We start from the raw sequence: 21,118 nt of genomic DNA, 5'->3' as shown, positions 1-21,118 counted from the left end.
ATTCACATGCTTGCTACGTAACATTTCATCATAGCATTGTTTTGCCACAGGACCATTCAACCAACAACAAATAGCTTTTTGATTTGTCAACTCTAAATTTAAATTTCTTATTGAATTTACATTTAAAACAGGGATAAAGATAAACAATAATCATATATACTCATCAATTGAATAATTCATTTTGAATACAATTTCTTATATATATACATCTATGTGTGTGTCACAATCCTGGATCACCCCGCTAGTTTACTTAATTAAGTACCATTAGTTTACCAAATTAGGTCCTAAATCTTTTCTCTAACTTTTATATTAGATTTCCTTTATCTTTTTATCGCAAAAATGCATCAATGGGTTTGTGTGGTAAAAATATCTAAAAATTTGTACAAATGGTCAACATCATTGATTTCCATCCAAAATTGATTGGTAGGACCATATTGAAAGATCATCAATATGTTTAAGACTGAATTAGTCAAATTGAAAAGTTTAGCATTGAATTGGCCAAATAAATACACCCCAAATGTGCATTATTTGCCTTTTGTCATGGCAGATTCTTTTGTGAGAATTATTACGTGAACCCATCTAACTCTTTTTTAAATTAAATTATAGGATAATTAGGAATTTTCAAGATAATAACATGTCTCATATCTACGTTTAAGTATTTGTTCACTATAAAAGCACAAAAGCGCATGATCGAGAGCTACTCTTCTATATAGACCAGGCAATATTCACCAAACACCGGAGCAAATTGGGGGCCTACCCATCTAACTCTAATATCATTTGTTGGGAACCCATAGCAAAAGTCGCAATACCTTCAACAAGAAAGATGGCCAAGAGGGAGTTAAGTCCGAACCCGTCATCATATCCAGTTGGATCTACTTTTACTCAAAAACTTAATATAGTAAGTTACAAGCTAACTTAGTTATATTAATTGTTCCACACCATATCAATTTTTTAATATGAGACTTTTTAACACAACTCACACGTGCATTCTAATAATCTGAATTATTTGAAATAAGTATTTCCATTTACGTGTACTGCCAGCACAGGTCGACATTTTCTTCATCAGGTTTTGCAGTCACGTTTACCATCGGGATATGCTGCTCTTAGTTCAAATCTTTGCCGTCAGCACACATTTTGCCGTCAGACTTGTCAGTCTTGTGGGTGATCTTCATAAGATTCTTTTCAAGAATTTACTGCGATGGTTAGAGATGTTGCAAATGTGCGGTGGCTTTACACTCCTGTGGGGAAACGAACTGCAGATGACTTTGCACTGTCAATTCAAAGTATGCAAATAATTGCGGAAGAGCGTGAAGACATTTCCAATGAAAATCAGATAGTATAAAGTTGGGTTAATACTACGGAAAATCTCAAATTGGTATACCTATGATTATTTTTTTTACCATCAAAAATCTCAAAACTGATACATTTGTAATAAATTTACCCCAAACTGGTACACCTATGACAAATTTACCCTTAATTAGTTTTCGTTAAATCTAATCATCAAATTACTAAGTTGGATGGCATGTGGCAGTTCACGGGTATACTAATTTGAGACTTTTACCCTATGTTTATCACAAGTTCATCAATTTGGGATTTTTTGTGATATTAATCCAATATAACGGAGGGTAAATTTATCACAGGTGTACGAATTTTGGATTTTTCTTAGTCAAAAAATTTGTCACAAAAGTACCAGTTTAGGATTTTTTATGGTAAAAAAAAATAATTTAGGGTAAATTTATCACATGTATACTAGTTTGGGTTTTTCGTGGTAAAAAATAATTTGTAATGAATTGATCACAAATGTACTAATTTGGGGTTTTCCATAGTATTAACCCTATAAAATTCATGTACATGTCTTCGGGTAGTTCCTTCCTGGTTATATGGGAAAAAAAAAGGGGGGGGATTTCACATTGGATAGTGTTTTGGAATATCATTTTACCTAGCATTTTCATTTCTTTTTTTTTTTCTCCTCAGTTTATCCCGAATCTACTAGCCCCTTTCGCTGAAGTAAGAATTGAAGTAGCTAAGAATCCCTCACGATGCGCCACCAAAAAAATCCCAAATGCATAGATGAAAATAATCTCTATCAATCGACTCATGATTATTGTACAATTTAAATATTAAAAAGTAAAAGAGCTCATTGCAACATTCCAAAACTCATAAGTTTGACTATGCCAAGAAATGCAAACAGGCCATAGTAACAACAATGAGATTAGGGGTGATCGGTTCTCGATCTAATCCGTTTCCTTTCAAGAATCGAGAACCAGACCGATGGTCCCGATTTTCATTTTTTGGAACGGCGGCCACCCGGGACCGAGAACTAGACCGGACAATCAGTTCTGTCCGATTCCTAGGCATTTCCAAGGAATCAATAACATGACAAATTTCTGATGAAATATTTGAAGAAAAGCCTGAAAGTCAAACGGGTCTCATCTGACTCTCTTTTCTAGTGCATGGTGAAGCTTCAGGTATTGGTTTTGATATCAGGGTCTTCTCGGATGTAGAGAAGTGGCAGGATAAGGAGTTGATATGATGACCTTGGCTGTTTCTTGTCACTGTTGCTTTGCTTCTGCTTGAGCTTGGTGTTTTGGAAGGAAAGTGCCTTGTGTTGAGTTCAGATGTGAGCACATGGCTGCTCCTATTTCCAAGCTCTAATCAGTGTAAACTAATGCAGGGAAGGCAGAGTTTTCGGATTTTCCTAGAGAATCAGTTGCTACATAGAACCGTCTAATTGGTGTAGGGAAACATAAATCTATTTAGGATTATTTTTTTATTAAAAAAAAGTCAACCGGTCCGGTCCTATCCGGTTTTATGCCCCTGGAATTGTGAACCGGACGGTCCAGCTACCAATTCTAATTTTAAAAACCGTGAACTGGACCACCGCTCTCTAGAATAGGGAATTCGACCACCGGTCCCCGTCCAATCCGAGCGGTCTCGGTTTGATCGATCCGATTTGTTCACCCCTAAACGAGATATATCGGCCTTCAAATGCCAAATCTAGTGAGAGAGAAGAAATCCGATCATTCCCATTCACGATTTCGAAAAGTATAGTGCTTCGACTCTCTTGCCTACTTCATATTCATTTACCTATTTTTTTTAAAAAAAAATTCCATCTCCTTTTCAATTACTTTTTGTTATTCTGAATTTCCTATTTTGTATATTAAAATTCAAAATGTTATTTATTTTATTTTTTTATTTTATTTTTATTAATTAAGAACCATGGGTAAAAGAAATTGTATCTACCTTTATCCCACCTTCTCATGGAATATTTTTATCCGTGCTATATCCCCCTTCATATTCAATTTTATCCCATCTTGGGCATAAATCAAATACGGGATATAATGAATTTTATGATATCAAATATTTTATCCTAACTATCAAATGTAAGCTTAGATTGTAAGAAATTCTACCATATGGTTGGTGCACCAATCATAATATTAAAAATTAATCAAATACTTAAAAGGGCCAAAAAAAAAATTCCCCTGAGCCACAACAGTAGGCACTACGACCATCGTCATAGACTCATGGTGGTCGTTTCTTCATAGTGACCATTGTAGCGGTCGTCACTGTCATGGTCGCCTAGCCTTGGCAGAATGACTGAGATTTGGGTAAAACCTCCCCAATTGAGATCAAAGTATTTCAACTCTAAAGAAAAGTAAAAAGTTATTCGAGCTTTCGAAGAGGGAGTTACCATGAGAGAAGCCGAGACCAATATATGAAAAATTCTAGCAACTCTAATTTCACTTCCAACCCTCTGATTTTTAAACTACTCATTTGGATCCTAAATGTAGACATTAGACACTAATTTGTAACAAATATCACTGACGAATATAGCTTTACGGAAATTGGCATTTTCTTTCCCCAGGTATTTCTATGACAATCCTTAATTCCTCATCTGCCAAAAACTTTCAAAACAACCTAGCCTTAATGATCAACAAAAAAAAATTAGAAAAATAGTCTTAACGGCACAGAACCAAGCTCAGTCGCGACCATGGGCGAGTGCCGTCTGTCTATGACATAACTACCTCTTTTGCGCTCCAACCTTGGGAGATCTCTCTCTCCCTTTGATTTATGCCCATCTCTCTTGGAAATCTCTAAGGTACAACAGTGTACGCTAAACTACTTTTTTTGGCAACACTTCTGCACCTTTTTTTTTACTTCTGCACTTGATTACAGCAATGCCGTAATGTCAATGTTACAGCATTTTTGTCCTTAGCTGTTACAGTGCGTCACATACCATTGTACATTACAAGTTACAACTAGGGTATTGTGGAATTGTCTTCTTCTCTTTCTCAAAATGGGAGTGCGAATGTATATTTGTGTTTGGGATAATCTCGATAAAAGATTCCATGCCTCATTGAGCCCGTGGGCGGTCCTAATTTATTGTCATCACTATGAGCTCATTTATAGTTTGTAGGCCTCTCGAGGTTGAGGGTAGTCCACGGCAGCTCAGGATCTCATATATAGGTTGCGAGCAATGGCAACTCGGCAACCATCATTTAGTCGAGAGAGAGAGAGAGAGAGGTGTGCAAAAAGGATCAGTATTTGGGTAAATTGGGTGTGATAGCATTTTGAGAAACTAAAGGCTTCAAAATTGGGGTTAAGGTTTGAGTAAAGAACAATTAAATCTTTTTGCTGGTGGATTTTGGGCTTGACGATGATTTTCAAATAAATATGTGATAAATTTACCATAAATTATTTTTTTTTATCACGAAAAATCTTAAACTAGTATACAAGTGATAAATTTATTTCAAACTATTTTTTTGACCACGTAAAATCCCCAAACTAATATACTTGTGATAAATTTAACCCAAACTATTTTTCTGACTACAAAAAACCTTAAACCGATATACATGTGACAAATTTACCTCAAATCGATGCATTTGTGACAAATTTACCCTCCATTAGTTTCCGTTAAATTAAATTAGTACCACGAAAAATCTTAAATTGATACATATGTGACAAACAAAGGGTAAAAACCCCAATGGGTACACCTATCAACAGTCACGTGCCATCTAACTCAATAAATTGATGGTAAAATTTAAAGAAAATTAATAGAGGATGAATTTCTCACAAGTGTACTAGTTAAGGGTTTTTGGTAGTAAAAAAATAGTTTGAGATAGATTTTTCACAGATGTAGCAATTTGAGATTTTTTGTGGTTAAAAAAATAATTCAAAGAAAATTATTTGAGATTTTTTGTGACAATAGCCTTAAAGATTAAGTGCACTTTCTCAATTTAATCAAAGATACAAGGAATCATTCCTTTGTGTCGGGCTCAAGTGGGCTGAATAGGAGTTGAATATGAAACTTCTAGACCTATAAAGGTGTTAGATTTACTAAGGACACTCATGGTAACACTTCTCTATTAGAAATCAACTTCCGACAATAAATTGATTTTTCTACTTCTGCTCCCAAAGTTGATTTTTGATAGAGAAATGCGTTTGATAACTCGACAAAATTTCTACTTCTGAAATAGAAATTCATTTGGTAACAATTGACAATTTCTACTTATGGAACATATAATGCATGTTATTCGAGAAAAAATCTTCTATGAAAAATTTGTCATTTAATTACGGATTTACGTATAATTTCTATGAAAATTATTGATCCTAACGAAAAATTTGTCATTTAATTATAGATTTACGTAAATACATAAATAGAGCATATAGTAGCGAGCCGCATTACAAATTCTTTAAACCCAAAATAGCCCGCGTTAGAAGATGAAAGCATGTTTGACCAAAAAAAAAAAAAGAGAAAAGAAGATGAATGCACGTAGCTCTAATGGTCGAGGTAGAGAGTGAAATGATTTTGTTACACAGAGGTAGAGAGTGAAATGATTTTGCTACACAAAGTGATGGCTTTGATTTTGCTTTTTAAAGTGTGTTCTGAAGGAAGTATTCCCAAACAAGTAGAAGCCCCGCAATAGCACCGTAACCCGTTGGACCTGAGCCTGATCTTTCCCATAACTGCAAGTCAACTCTTCACCTTGTTGTATGTCTTTCGAAGCGAAGAAGCAGGGGCGAGGAAGCAAAGCTCCTGTGCTCCTCACTAAGACTGTGGACAAGTTGCCGCGATCACAAGAATGATTGATGAATCTCCTAACATTTCCCACTTTCGTGGCATCAATGTTTATTGTCAAGCAGGCCTTTCCAGAGGGAAGATGCTCCCTCACCACCAGAAGAGCAGATGAGAACCCTCAACTCGATGCAAGTTCATCATATTCTTTTTGTTGCACCCTAGCCTCTTTTGTTGTCAAGAGTTCACCTAATAGCGGAAATTTAGATCAGAATAAAAGTTTCCTCAAGTTCTTGATGTTAATGCTGACAGGATATGTGAGAGCCTTAAGCACATCGTCTATCTATTGTGCAAATGTATCCTATGTAATGAATTACCTTGTTCTGCTTTACAGAACATGAAATTAAAGCAAACTTATAGGGCAAACCATACGGATGCATCTTCCACAGAAAACAGGTGTACACATTGGTGTAAGAATTCAGGTCCAAGTTCAAATAAAGATAAGCTACTCTCAAATGAGTATGTGAAACTTCCAAGGGAAACAAAGGTTCAAAAGATCATGAGAAACAGGCATTTCACGTGGTGACAAGCAGAGTAAACAGAAGTTAGTGAGATTATCTTCAACTTAGTTGTAACCTCAAAGTGCACTGCCTGCATAACCCAGAATGGCATGGCATATCCTCAAGGCAAAAGGTACATCATTTGAGCAATTTCTCTCCGTTCTCTCCACACCCTAGGCACCAGCTTTAGCTCAAAATTTTTTTCTTTTGCACCCACAGATCAAGCCAACAAATCCCTTTATGGGGAATTCTTCAGTGGCAGGCGGTCCTTCCTACCCAAAGAAGATGGCAAGCTGGGGCATCACTACTGAAAAACTACCTATAACTACAAAAGCTAACTTGAAAGAGCAACAGCACCCAGTGAACTTTGCTTCGAAAAATGCCACTGTTTTAAAAGTTTCTTCTAAGTCTTTTGAAAGACTCAATTTCATCATACATGCTGGAATCAAGCAATGGCAGTATCATCCTGGACAAGAACCTCAATGCAATTCTCACTGCACTATCTTTAACCTTCTCCCGTAAATAGCGAGCAAGCTATATGGAAATATCCCAGACATGAAAGCACAAATCTTTTACTCACTGCGTGTCCTAGTCCCGACATTCAGCATCAAACTAATTTGCCCATACTTATATGATAATGAATCAAAATTGACCGTTTCAGTCAAAAATACTAAAACCATCAGCTATTCAAGATTCAAGCAAACTAATTAATGATCAAGAATAAGCGGGATACCTGCATACTCGCGCACAAATCGCCCCTTCACGATCGCCTCATCGGCTAACAAGCACCATCCTTTCTTCTTATCCCTCACAATCTTCAACCTCACCTCCACAGCACCCTGGCTCGCTCGATTCCCGCACTCCGACCCGCACCCACAACCCGCCCCGAACTCGCTCGCCGCCGCCTCCTCCTCCTCCTCACCCTTGCCGCCCCCAACAAGCGCAATCATGCCCCTCGCATCTCTCGCAATCGCACCCCAACACTACGTCGCGCACCACCTCACGGCTCGGTCGACCCTGAAATACGGTCGATCGATCGAGCGTCCGGCTCGAGCCCCACGATTGGCGAAGGAGGGTATCGTTAGGCGGAGAGAGGACCCGAGAGGAGGGGGCGTAGAGGAAGTAGGCGTAAGGGCGGGAGTCGACGGCGTTGAGGAAGGGGACGGGGAGGGGCTCGAGGCCTAGGGAGTCGACGGCGGAGGTGGAGCCGTGATTGGGAGTGAGCGTCGAAGAGAACTTTGGGCGTAGTCGAGAGTCAGGGCGTAACGTGAGGCTGAGGCAAGAAGTCGTCCTTCAGCTGAGAAGTGGCAATTTTTAATTTCTCAGATCTGGCAAAAAAACGGCTTCAGAAGTGATTTTTCACTTCAAAAAAAAAAAATCCTACCAGAAAGTTAAAAAATTTATCAAACGAATTTCTATTTCAAAAATTACATTATCAAATAGATTTCTAGAGCTCCATAAACATTTCTAGAGTAGAAAAGCATTTCTGAAAGTATTACCATGAGTACAAATCCTTTATAATAGAACATCAACAATTTAATGAAGTGCCAATTTTTCTTTTTCAAAACACCTAACTTGACAACTCGAATTAGCCCAAGCCACAAGCGTATTGTCAAACATTTTGCTAGGGGCATCAATTGCGTTCGAATAGTCCCCACAATGGGTGTGGTTCTTTAGCATGCAGTCACCAAGTCCACGAGGCTATTTAGTGCTATCCATATAGCCTCTATACTATATTATTCTACAGAGCTTCATGAATGACACTCCAGTCTTTAAAACTACAATAATAATGACCCAAAATGTATCTATTTGACTAAATCATGCATACTACGCCATATCAACCCACATTAAACTCTTAAAAAATAACAAGCATCTCAGTGAATTCTGACGTTGAAATTAGTTGTATCTACCATATTATATGTATAAAAGAACTTACGCAATAGAACCTTTCCTAAACCAACCGAGTCGGTCCGTTAGATGGAGTTAGGCCAATGGATTACAAGCTCCCAAACACCCTATCCGCCTAAGATTCTTTTCCACTAGTGGCTCGGGGAAGTTGTGCTTGGACCTTGGACCACATGGATAGGGTCTATCGCTGCCATTGATTATGCGACTCTTGTTTGAATCCAAAACGTGTAGGACTCCCCGATCAACAACTAAAACAATGTGCCCGAGATCTTATAAGTTTCTTTCTCAGTTCGCTCCTATGTAGCAGCAGCACCTGCCACTATCAGAGCCACTAGAAACACAAGGCTGAACAGATGCGACGTGCCCTACAAAAAAAATGACGAAAGTCTTTCTTTCCTGGGCCAAGGAGTTAGCTAGCACCCACCAAATGTACTTGCTTGGCTTTCACTTCTTTTAGGAAGTGGGAGCCACTGCCTGACGTCAATAGGACCTTCCTTTGGTGGAGCCGTTTAGTCCTTTTTTGTCTTCCTATTCCACAAAGGGACAGGTTGAGACAGAAAGAAGGAAAGGAAGAAGGGCATTTTGCGTAGAATGAAATGGTGGCTCTCGTGGACTACCTTATTACCTCCCTTTCCATCAAGGGAAAAAGAAGCAGGATACGATCTGAGCCATCTTTACAGACGTCGGTTTTGTGTGTGGCTCTCTTTTCTTATCCCTACACAACAACTCCTCTTTCTCCCTCCCATGAGCCCTCTCTATATGTACCATGCATATATCCTCTGCTTCGCTCCTACTTGTATTTTCACGATTCACAAGATTGTAAGAGAATGTCAAATCAGGAGAATGGACTACCCGAGGATCCGTTCTCGATGGAGTTCAAGCTCCCGGACTTGCTGCTTGACGATGTGGTCCGGGGACTGCATTTGAGGATTGAAAAGGAATGGGACTCCCTTCAGCAGTCGGCGTGCCAAACGGCTGCAGGAAGAGCCATGTGGAAGCATGTCATTAACGATCCTTTGGCAGATGTGCTTGCAGGAGAGACGTCTCTGAGGAGTCTCCATGAGAAGATAAAGAAAGACTGCATGAATAATGCCCGTGAAATTTCCGGAGTGATTCTTGCAGTCCGGACGTTATGGTTTGATTCCAAACTCGAAGCTGTCATCAATTCTTTCGATGGTGGTGCGGCGCAGGTGGTGTTCCTCGGTGCAGGTTGGTGAACCGATCTATTCTTTGCTCTCCAATTTCCAATGTAGTACTTTCTCATTTGCACCAAATCCTCCATAAACTCATGAGATTTGGGAGAAACTCAGAATTCAGTTTCCAAAGAACAATGATAGTTACAGAGTATTAGCGCAAGGCTGCAAGCATGGACCACATCACTTGTCACCTGACTCATATCTTGGACTGATGAATCCGTCTTTCACATTGTAAGTAGTATGCTCCCATGGCAAACATTCTAGTCACACAAACAATGAGCTGTGACCTACTGATTGCCAGGAACCAACAAAATAATTTATCGAGTACTCACAGCAAGGTGAGAACGCCTATGACCACCTTGATTGGGTGAAATATGCCTAACCCTTGCAATAGGAACCCCCATATACAAGAGAATCAACTCAAAACAAAGCATTCATGCATAGAGCATCCACCAATTACGAATATAGGTGGTTTGGCATTACCTGGTGGGGCAAATTTTATTAACTAACAGTTACTGCAACTGTATACAGGAATGGATGCAAGGGCGTACCGTCTAAGCTGCTTGAGCAAAAGTGATGTTTTTGAGGTTGATTTTCCAGATGTCCTGCAGATAAAAGCTGCTCTAATAAAGGAAGCACTAGAATCCCGAGATGATCATTGTGAATTAAAGGTGATAGCAAAATCTTTGACCAGAGTAGCAGCTGACATCAGGGATGATGTCTGGCTCGAAAAGCTTCAGGAGTCAGGCTACATGCCTGAGAGGAACACGGTGTGGGTCTTGGAAGGATTACTATATTATCTCCCCCAATCACATGCCATGCAAGTACTGAAGATGATTGCAGACAAGTGCAACCATACAACGACAGTCCTCTTAGCAGATTTCATGAACAAACTGTCCACCACACTCTCCAGTTCCACCTTCCAGTTTTACAGTGACTGGCCAGACCATCTACTACCATCTCTTGGATTTTCTGATGTCAAGCTTTCGCAGATTGGTGATTCAGATGCCAACTTCGGGCTTATGCAGGATCCCTTAAACCTGTTCAACAAGCTTCGCAGTTTGCCTCGGTCAGTACATATACACCCTGAAGATGGAACACCATGTCGTCGCTTGTACTTGGTGCAGGCTTTCGGTTCACCCAACTGAAGATCATCTTTAGTGATAGACTTGGGGTACATAAATTATAGGCAATGACTCCAAAATATAGACATTATTTGCAGCTTTCAGTAGGAATGCAAAACCTGATTGAACTGCAACCATGAGATCAGTTTCTGAGCTACATGACTCATCCCCATAAAAGTACAGCCAAATTGCATTTAGAAAATGCTAACTTGTCATGGAGAGATACAATTTAAAGCGCAAACCTATACAGGCAGGGATACTTTTTTTCTGCTTCTCTTACACTATAACATCATTGAGAAACTCCAATTAGAGGGAAGTCATTCGCTACAGACCAAAAGGGCATATACTTTCTTCAACTAGATGCAGCAATATACAAGGCAAACAGAAAAGCAAATGACTGACTTCATTGCAGAGTAGGAGGCAAACATTAGATAATTACCACCTAAAGATTTCCAATGAAATGAAGCAATCTAGCTTGCTAACAGTCCCACTAGTTTGCTGACACCAACTTGAGATTAAAATTCATGTATAAGTAACTAATCTTGCCTTTTTTAATGCCATTCCTCAGTAATCATAGACATCAAGGAGATCAGTTAGCATGACCAGGAAGCAAACAGCACATCTAGCATATCTTGCATTGTTTCAATATGTCCGCGCAAGGAAAGAACAAATTCAAGACAAAAACATATGCCTTAAGTTAATGTATTTACAGTAAGATTCATCAGTTCCATGGAATGCAATCAGGACTTCTCCTTATGATTCACAATGTTAACAAACTAGTTATACTGAAATGAAAAGGTGCAGTACATCCACCTCTAAGGTGCTGTGCATCTCTAATGCGAAATGTCTCACTGAATGACTTCCAATAATGTGTTACTACAAAGGGATAAAAGAGGAGCTTCAAATAAGTCGGGCAAAAATGCATCAGATATGCCTATGATTCTTCGAGGTCATGTTACTAACCAGACAGAGTAATACATGATTAAGTCACTGGTCCAAGCAACAAAAGGAACAAGCATTACAATGAGAGTAAAATCACATGATGTACCATGAAATATCTTTCCCCGGGCCCAGTGTTGTAATGAGGCATAGGCAGAAAATGTATAGTCATCTCTTACTTTATTGGAAAATGAAAAAGTGGCAGGTTATGCAAGTAGGCTGTTTCTTTCCATGTCATAGTTACAATATTCATAACAATGGGAAACATGTAAATGCTAATTTGATGAAATAAGAAATTGAGAGGGATCTTCCAATACCAAGGTATGGTTCGACATATCAAAAGGAGGTACATGCTTCTACTCTTCCATGCAAATAACAATAAAAATCACTGAGGACCATCTTCTAGATTTCCACTATCTTCTGTGTTGCAATTGTATTACAAGATAAATCTGAAAGCTTCAAGTGGGATCTTAAGGCTGAATAGAACCATAAGCTCATATTTCAAGGCAATCCTTGATGCCCTGCTCGAATTTATCCAAAGAAGATATGGTATCCGTGAGTGCATCAGCAACTCTCTTTCTGCAGCAAAAGAGATCAATAAACAATAAAAAATGCTTATATTGAATTTGTAGATCTTCAGCTAACATAAGCATCATGCAGAGTTGTTTAAAATACACTGAATTCGATTAGACTAGAAATGCCAGGAGTAGGCTTGTGAGCAGAAATCCAAGGGCAAAGGCAACAACTGCCTCTGTGCGCATGTGCTTGTGTGTGTAGCGTCATGTATAATTAAGAAAAGCTGCGAACATAGAACTTAGTTCAGATATTCAGAACTAACAAACTTAAATTTGATACTGCCAACATTTAGTGTCCCTGGAGAGAGAGACATACCTAGAGGTCATGTCTTGAAGGTCATTTGTGCTTGTTAGACCATTCAGAGAAGAGAAAGATCTACAGAAGGTACAAAGATGACAGAAAAAGGTAAAATGAGCCAAAGTACCAAATCATGACAAAGAACCACAGTATTATCACTAAAGTAGGATTTCTCTATTCATATGGATCACTTCAAACATTATAAAGAGAGAGAACTGCTCCTAAACATGCGCAGATCTTCTATTAGGTGGAAGCAGATGCTCTCCTTCCGACCTCCCCTAGAGGTTTGGCATACGATTAGTTTGGTTCTTCTATACAATTATGACATGTGCTCCGAATCTTTTCCTGTCTTCAGCGACTGCATGGGCTAAGGAGCCATCTTAATGTAAAACTAAATTTCCTATCCACAGGACACCATATGCCTCGTACTAGATATAAGAAAGCCAACACTTCTGTCAATTTCACAATACTTGTTATTTGTGTTGCTATTAGTGAAGATAGCTCATCCAATGATCTTTTGACATATCTCCACCAGGAGTTCTTTGCAGATGTCTAAGTTATAGCCTATAGGTAGAGGGTTCTTGAGAAACAAATACCAAAGAAACTATAGCTTCTGCTAAAACAGTACCTACTAAGTGATACGTCAAAGATTTTTCATTTTTGGTAGGTAATTACATTTTATTTAATGGTAAAAAAGAAGGGGTAAATCTGCTGGAAACCCAAAAATTACAACTCAAATACTGGTAATACTAAGAAACTTGTATGTCTGAATGTCTACAAAGACTACAGTGCAAGTAAGTCACTACCTTTCTATACAGCTTAGGAACTAGGAGACAAGGCTTTACGTCAAAATGTAAATTATAAACCACCTGATCTACCTGATAACTGCTGATGCTGATGCAAAATAGAGTTCCTGGACCTCCAAATGTGACACATCAAAGATACTATGGGTGCCTAACCAAACCATTCCAACCACATCTTCTACAGATCCCATGACTTGGGTAACAAAATGTTGAATTAAAAAATACTGATGTCACACCACGTCATTCACTAATTCTCATGACAGTTCACAGAGATTAGTAATGAAGCAAAGCAAGATTGTTTGGACCACAAACAGCATAACCAGTGACCTACCACATCATACCCATTTTGTTTCTTTTTCTATCAGCAGCTAGAGTAAATGTATCAATTTTTGCAGTCATTTGGAGCATCAAAATGTAGAGAGTATCTTCGTGGTCTGTTGGATCTTCGTGGTCTGTTGGAGCTTTGATCTTCCAAGAAGATAGTCACATGCAACAAAAGGTTCAAGAACCTCACCTTTCAAAAATGATGTTTCTAAGATAGACTACAGAAAACCAACTGAATTAAAAACTGTTTTCATTTACTCTAATGCCTATCTCTCCTATAAACGTTTTCCCAAATGATGCACAACTTTTCATGACAATCAAGTGTGGGGTATCTGAATTCTCTTGTAACATAAGTCATCCAGCTGAGAATGATAGATGGAAGAAGCAAAATTTGATCGTCGCATTCTTTTAGTTTCCTACTCACAATTAGTCCAGCATTGCCATACTCACTAAAAAGGGAGCCACCGCCAAACTGGAAAAAGATAAGCTACCTAATAAGATGGTCGAGCATAGCTTCAGCTTCTAACTTTACAGGGTCCTTATCAGCAAGCAAAGAAGCTGCATTCTTCACAATCAACTTGAATGTGCAGACCTGTTCAATGCATCGAATAAGCTCACGATTCGGGTGAATTGGAGGCAAAATTAACTACTCAAAGTCGCCATAGCACCTACCACACTTATCCACCAATTACTTAGGACACGACAAACGTCTAAAATCTCCACAAGAAAAGCAGGATTAGCAGGCTACATGACAAACCTCCACTCCTGTATTGGCTTGAAACGCAACGAACGAATTTCTGTCCTCCGCAACACAGTCCCTAGCAGCTGACCTAAACAGCCTCTGAACTTCCTCCAAATCATCACTCGTACTCTCAGAAGCCTTAGCTACAATAGATTTTCGGCTCGAATCAACAGAAAAAATCACCCTTCTAAAGCAACTGAAACACAAAATCAACGACAAAACCAACTGAGAATGAGGTAAGCCGCCCGCAGGATCTCTCGAGAGGCCTCAATAGGAGCCAAGAGAAACTTGGAGGACTTCTTCTTCTGCTCTTTCAGCCACTCCTTAGGTCCTGCTGAATTTGAAATTTTAAACAGCAGCAATCAACAAAAAGCTCCGCTCAATTCAAATCGCAGGAGAGAAGTGCCTACAGATTCCGATGGAGAATGCAGCCGCTGGTTCAGGCCGAGAGAGGGAGGGCAAGAGAGAGAGGAGCGAGAGCGAAACGGCGTCTCTGCGAGCAATGCCGTTTTGGAGGTGAAGGCGTTCATGGTGCTTGTCGTTTCGGGTTTGCAGCTTTTGGTTCGGTGGTTTTGGAGGGAAAAGGGTGAGCGAAGGAGCGGGTAGGATAGTTGCAATGGAGGAGGCGAGGCGGTGCAGCGACGGCGTCATGGTGGTTGGCGTCCAGATAGTGAAGCTCCGCTCCGGTTAGTGGGAGCGAGGTAGTTGATGAGCTGGGATGGGGACACGTGGCAACAGTGCTGACTTGGCACGATTGCATTGGGTGCAGCGAAGCTTCAGCTTGTTTGATGAGAAACAGATTTCGGAAAAATCGGTTGGAATATATAAAAGAGATTGTAAATAATAAGTTTAGATTTTTGTTTTTGTCGAACAGAGAAGTTTAGATCGGAAAAGAACTTTTCTTTCTGATAAGAAAAAATCCTTTTCTCTGATTTCTTATTTCATATCTTCCTGATTTTTTTTCCATCAATTTTTTCTCAATATATCTCATTCATTTTCTCCGTAAATCATGTCTATTATCTTTAATATATACTTTATTAATGATGATGTTCTACGGCATTCCCAAAAAGACACAACCATAAAGAATAATTTTCGAATACGATTCTATAATTTCTTTATGGTTCTTGTCATTTTGATGTATTATCGAATAGACATAGAAAATATTGATTACAGATTGTTATGGTTCGTATATCAATCCTATCGATGCAAGCTACATTTTGTGGATTCACTTATTATCAATTACTATGGAACCAAAATTTTCAACTTTGTTTAACACAAAAAAAAAACAAAAAATGGTATATTTTCGCTGAAATTGAATTTCCTAAAAACATTTTCCAACAACAATAAGTTCTCAATGACACAATCAGACTCCAATAGACTATGCCAATTACAAGGGCTTCTTATAAGGACCATGCCTCCTGTCCTTGTAAACATTGGCTCAAAAATGTGAAATATTAGAGATTTGTTTGAACGGCTGAGATCTTTTGTATTTCAATTCAACAGTGAAAAATTATAAGGGCACGATAGCCTCATAGGGATCATAGAAGTACATGTCAACTACAACAAATAAAGGACGGGATGGTGACACAAATAATCAATGAATTTTGACACAATGTGCAATATGGTCTCTAAACTATTAATTTGTTCAATGCGATCCCTGAATTTTAACCCAATATATAATGTTGTTCCCGACTTTTTAATTTATTCAATATGATTTCTCAAACTTTTCATTTATGTTTAAACTAGTCCCTACACTAAATGAAAATATTCAATATTGTTCATGTACTCGGGTTAATAGAAGAACAATATTAAACATTTTTGTATGGCTTATGGACAATTTTAAACATATAGTAAAAATTTCCGGCATCAATTGAACATATTAAAAAGTAGGGAATTGTGGACCTTTGGTTGTCATTTTCCCCGTAAAAGACCATGCAAATCACGTATCAAGAAAGAGTGGGGCCCGCACACACCAGGTCTACTGAAAAACATAGCCATGTTTTACCCTGAGGAAGGAAACTCGCGCATATTGTTGTATGATAAATGGATAAAATATAAACATCACTATCATTTATATATATTTGACTTTCGCCAATTTCTTCTCTGATTACTTGATGACATGCCATCTTCTATCAGGTGAATAGGCTTGATATACGAGTTAATCATAAACAAAAAATAAAATGAAACAAAAATCTTTAAAAATTTTCATGAAATAATGCACTTGACGTGTACACGAATTAATACATTTTTGCCATAATTGGATTATATGGCTTGTAAAAAATAATGAAGTACTAAACTAAATCGATCATCCGATGTAACATATAACCCGAACTTGGAATGAGAAATGATCCAAAAGATCATGGCACTATCGGTTGGAGATGAGCTATTGCCTTTGGCACCATTGAAGTATGTAGAGATGAGACTCTTTAAGCTTGGTCATTCGAGTTTATGCCTCGATCATCAACGGTATTCTTTGTTCATATAAATAACCTTAAGGGTGTGTTCGTTTCAAGAAAAATGAGCGTTTTGGAAAACATATTCCAAAAAATGATTGCTTATATCACTTAGAAAAATTAGTGTACATAACTATTTTGGCAGTCAATGAAAAAGAAAACTCATATCACTTATATTTGTAGGCGATATAAATGATTATTTTTCGAAAAAATATTTTCAAATCACTTATTTTTTGCGAAATGAACATATCCTAAGAGTTTCAAAATTTAGTTAATGCTCAAATTCCCTGTTTATAAAATATGAGGAAATCCGGACTCATATTAATCAAAGTAGAGGGACGAGTTCAAGTCGATAATAAACTTTAGTTAATTACAAGCGTTGAGGGTCTATAGGTTTGCATGAATTCAATTAAGTACAATTCCCAATTTTTAGAAACAAAAATCATTCTCCTCAATTTTACAAGGATATTTTTTGTTGATCGAAAAAATATTTTCTTTGACAACTCATTTTCCACGCCCTAAACATCGGAAAATGAGGAAAATGTTTTGCTAAAATTTATTTTTCGTGAAACAAAATGGAACCTTAGGGCATCTCAAATATGTCCAATTTTATACCAAATCACCTTTAAATGCATTAAAAATGTGGATTGAAGCTAAACTATACATAAGATATCACTGCAATTCACGAGTCATAGATTTCTCAACTCCCAATTCAAATTGGTTCATTGCATTTGAGCTGTCTTAAATCGATTCACTACATCTGTAGAAGAACGCTGAAAAGAATAGATGACTCGCCCTTATCAACTTGTCTACTAGAATGTCTCGGTATTTCCCCCCAAGCTTTCTCAACGTTCCCGGAAGAGCGAGCTGTTGTTGACCGGAGAACTCGTGCTAAAATAGTAAGAGATAAATCCTTCGAACTCAAAAATCCTAAGACCAAGATTCATGCAAGTAATTTGCTCATCTAAAAGGAAAAGAGGATTAGGATTGCTCGATTTTAACATAAGGAAAAAAGTACTTTTAGGCCGCTTGCTGTGGAACCTCATCAGTGATCCATCCTCTTCCCTTTGGAGTATATGGATTTACAACACCAAATGCAGAGGCACCCCATTTATGCAGCTCAACATTAGGCAGCATAGTATGGCTTGGAGTTAGCAATGTGTCCTTAAATTATGACCCGTTCTATTGTCGGCTACACTGTACCAAGATACATATGAAGAGTTTAGACAAGTGAGACCCCTTGTGATGTGTAGTGGTATAACTTATTTTGGACCAGCGGCATTAGCAACACATTCTTATTGGATGGTGAGTGTGCAAAGGTATATTACCAATACTTAGAGGTGTCAAATGGGTGGATCGGGTCGGGTTTGAGTCAAGTCAAATATGATCCGACCCATATTGATCCATTTAACCTATTTTAACCCATATCTATGTAATGAAAATTCAATGATCCATACCGACCCAACTTATATTGACACTTCTAGCCCTTCTTCGCCCGCCCCTATCGCTGGCCGCCCACTTGCCTGTTGCCTGCCCGCCAGCCGCCCCCAATCGTCTGGTCCTTGACATAGCGGGCCCGGTGGGACACCGAATGGGATCTTCTTAAATCTTTTGTGCAGGTGCAGACGTCACAAAATCTTCGAACGACATAACCGAAGGAGAAAAAAATAACACAAAGCCATCAAACAATCAATTTTTGTAATCACCAGACCTCAAACCAGATTAACCGACACTCTTCCGTTGCCTACGCAAAAATACTTGCATATCGTATCGACCGAACTCAGAGAAACAAAGAAACTCGAGCAAACCAGATGCGACGCGCCAGAGATACTCACTCGGAATCGAAGATAGCTCGAGAGAAACACCGCAGTGAAAACTGTGTAAGGAAAATTAGACACCGGGATGGCAATAGTGACGGAAGAGATCCACACACATAATACAAAAATTTATATGGGAAAGGCAACAGATCGGAAATCGAAGCATTGATAAGTTGCGATTTCCAAATCAGATCCAGGAAGGAACTGAGAATCAGTTTCTTTAAGGTCCGATCGGACACATGCGACATACGCACTTGAACCACTGTATAACGGTCGCGGGTCAGCTACACAGATGACGAACACTCGCCGAAACTGACACCTTAGCCACCGGAGGACATGAGCTGCTTGTTGGCCATAATAATGCCGACGGAGCTCACCACGTTCGTCGCCCACGCTCCCACATCGGACACGGCCGGCTATTTCTGTTCGCTCTCCATCTCCTCCAACTCTCTGTCTCTGTCTCTGTCTCTATTTATCTAGAAGCACAAATCAACAATGTGCGAAACTCCAAAAACAAAAAGAAAAACCAATCGCAAGCAGAGATCAGCTCCGGACCTCGGCGCTGAAGCAACGACGGAGACGGAGACAAAACACAATGAAGCCTTCCAAAATTTGAGCTGGCCTCCAGAGGAACCGAATGGAGACCGCGCCGTCCAGCGCCTAAATTTGCAGCAGAGCAATCTGGATTGGAGCAGAGAGGGAGGGAGAGGGAGTGAGGGAGAGAGAGAAGATGAGACTTGAGGGGGCTTGTGATGGGATTTGCGTAACATGCATAGGCATATAAAACATATAAAGTACGCAGCGGAAATAAATAAAATAACCTATACACGTATCTGCAGAGGCGTAGTTCGTGCGTTTCAATCGAAAAACATGTGTAACGAAAGGGTTTAACGGATTATCTCTTGAAGCGTGCTTGAAACGAAACAGGTTTAGATGTTCTTCGATCCGAGCCCCACAAGTGTCGGGCCTCTAGTTCAGACACACCACCACTCGCAAAGATGAACGGAAGAACGAACGCGAGAATCACCACTTGAATTGTGCTAGCAATATTGTGGAATCAATTCTCCGCAACTCTCAAAAATTTCTGGTCTTTCGTATGAAAAGTGAGAGAGTATTTTTAATCTCTCTTTTTCCTCTTCACACGAACACGCGAGAATACTCTTTTTCTCAAAACAGCCCACTAGAATGGCACACACACTAAGAGCGTAAAAACTGTTTTTACGCTCAGACGAAGAGAAAAACGGAAAACCGTTTGCACGGCACACAACCTGATCGTGGTGCAACGTGCAACACGTCCCACGGTCAACAACTATTTGTTGACCGTGTGAGACGTGGACATGGCCAGCAAATGTGCTGGCCGTGTGTTACGACAAAATTTTTATTAGTTTATTTATTATTATTAAAAAACAATATATATGATATATCATACATATATATATAAAGACAAAAACAATATATATATATATATATACCAGCATGTGTGCAATTTCGGGCACATCAATATGTGTCGATTTAGGACGTGCGTGTGCATCATATGCACATAGCCCATGACCAAAAATAAAAAATTAAATTAAATTATATTTAATCTAATTTCAGTCCGACTAATTTAATAGTCGTGATTGCAAACATATTTGCAATATCATCTTTCCGTTCAATGTCATCATGAATTGGTTATGGTGTGTGACATTCCTAGGTTCATCACTGAGCTAGTAGTAAGACATGCACTAACACATTAGAACATCCAAGAGAATTGATTGTCCCGATCAATTTCCAGGTCCTACAAGCCATGAGTGACATCTAGCAATATGTCATGGCTACCTAGACAATGTGAATGCTTTAAGAACATAATGAACCCGTCAGCTTTGACTACAGTGTAATTTAATCCCTCCGTCTTACTATATCCCGATCGAACAAAGATCATGGAATATTTGTCAAGTCACCGATTCGATCATATGCACAAATCTAATCGACATGCATTCAATCGAGACATGAACATTTCATTCTCGGTTATAACCCCGGCCGAGGATTTCAATGCATTGTCATAATTAAATTGCATAGGATATCATACCTTGCATGTGATAAGGAGACAGATTCCATTTTGCGCACACGTGTGACTTCGTATGTGCATGAACTGCGACCATCAAGTAAAGAGACGAATCGACGAACCATCAATATGCGTCCTCGTGAACCATAGCCATCCAACACACAAGTCAACACTATGCCTCAGGTCTAAGGATTATTTACACAAGACCAAAGCATGAACGATTAGACATTGACCACGCTAAAAGCTTCCATGTCGCTAATCGTTCAATGCGTGTCACGTTCAATGAACTTGTCCGATACAAGCACCTATGTTCTAACTC

General features: G+C 38.9%; 2 protein-coding genes and 1 pseudogene across 2 annotated transcripts; 1 reads left to right on the top strand and 2 right to left on the bottom strand.

The window, feature by feature from the left end:
- Window positions 1–5,766: 5,766 nt before the first annotated feature.
- On the bottom strand, window positions 5,767–7,562 carry LOC115731911 (annotated as a pseudogene).
- Window positions 7,563–8,815: 1,253 nt separating this feature from the next.
- LOC115731257 (putative S-adenosyl-L-methionine-dependent methyltransferase Mjls_1072) lies at window positions 8,816–10,963 on the top strand. Its single transcript, XM_030661909.2, has 2 exons — window positions 8,816–9,693; window positions 10,212–10,963. Exons 1-2 carry the CDS (start codon window positions 9,081–9,083, stop codon window positions 10,826–10,828), a joined length of 1,230 nt encoding a protein of 409 aa, XP_030517769.2. The 5' UTR covers window positions 8,816–9,080; the 3' UTR covers window positions 10,829–10,963.
- Window positions 10,964–11,896: 933 nt separating this feature from the next.
- LOC115731258 lies at window positions 11,897–15,170 on the bottom strand. The gene is made up of 6 exons (XM_030661910.2): window positions 14,896–15,170; window positions 14,712–14,819; window positions 14,501–14,628; window positions 14,235–14,335; window positions 12,635–12,694; window positions 11,897–12,322 (listed from the first exon to the last, which is right to left on the bottom strand). The coding sequence occupies exons 1-6, from the start codon at window positions 15,134–15,136 to the stop codon at window positions 12,238–12,240; spliced, it is 723 nt and encodes a 240-aa protein (XP_030517770.2). The 5' UTR covers window positions 15,137–15,170; the 3' UTR covers window positions 11,897–12,237.
- Between the last annotated feature and the right edge of the window lie 5,948 nt (window positions 15,171–21,118).

This window comes from Rhodamnia argentea, chromosome 2, assembly GCF_020921035.1.
Source record: "Rhodamnia argentea isolate NSW1041297 chromosome 2, ASM2092103v1, whole genome shotgun sequence".
Lineage (NCBI taxonomy): Eukaryota > Viridiplantae > Streptophyta > Magnoliopsida > Myrtales > Myrtaceae > Rhodamnia > Rhodamnia argentea.
The sequence above is the reverse complement of the archived record's forward strand: the minus strand, read 5'-3'. Positions and strand labels throughout refer to the sequence as shown.

Excerpts from the sequence above, each read along its gene's own strand:
- LOC115731257 (XM_030661909.2), top strand. The coding sequence starts at position 9,081 with ATGGTGGCTCTCGTGGACTACCTTATTACCTCCCTTTCCATCAAGGGA. Across the intron at positions 9,694-10,211 it reads GGTGGTGTTCCTCGGTGCAG|GAATGGATGCAAGGGCGTAC; the intron begins GTTGGTGAACCG and ends AACTGTATACAG.
- LOC115731258 (XM_030661910.2), bottom strand. The coding sequence starts at position 15,136 with ATGACGCCGTCGCTGCACCGCCTCGCCTCCTCCATTGCAACTATCCTA. Across the intron at positions 14,820-14,895 it reads TGCATTCTCCATCGGAATCT|CAGGACCTAAGGAGTGGCTG; the intron begins GTAGGCACTTCT and ends TTTCAAATTCAG. Across the intron at positions 12,695-14,234 it reads ATGCTCGACCATCTTATTAG|ATCTTTCTCTTCTCTGAATG; the intron begins GTAGCTTATCTT and ends TACCTTCTGTAG.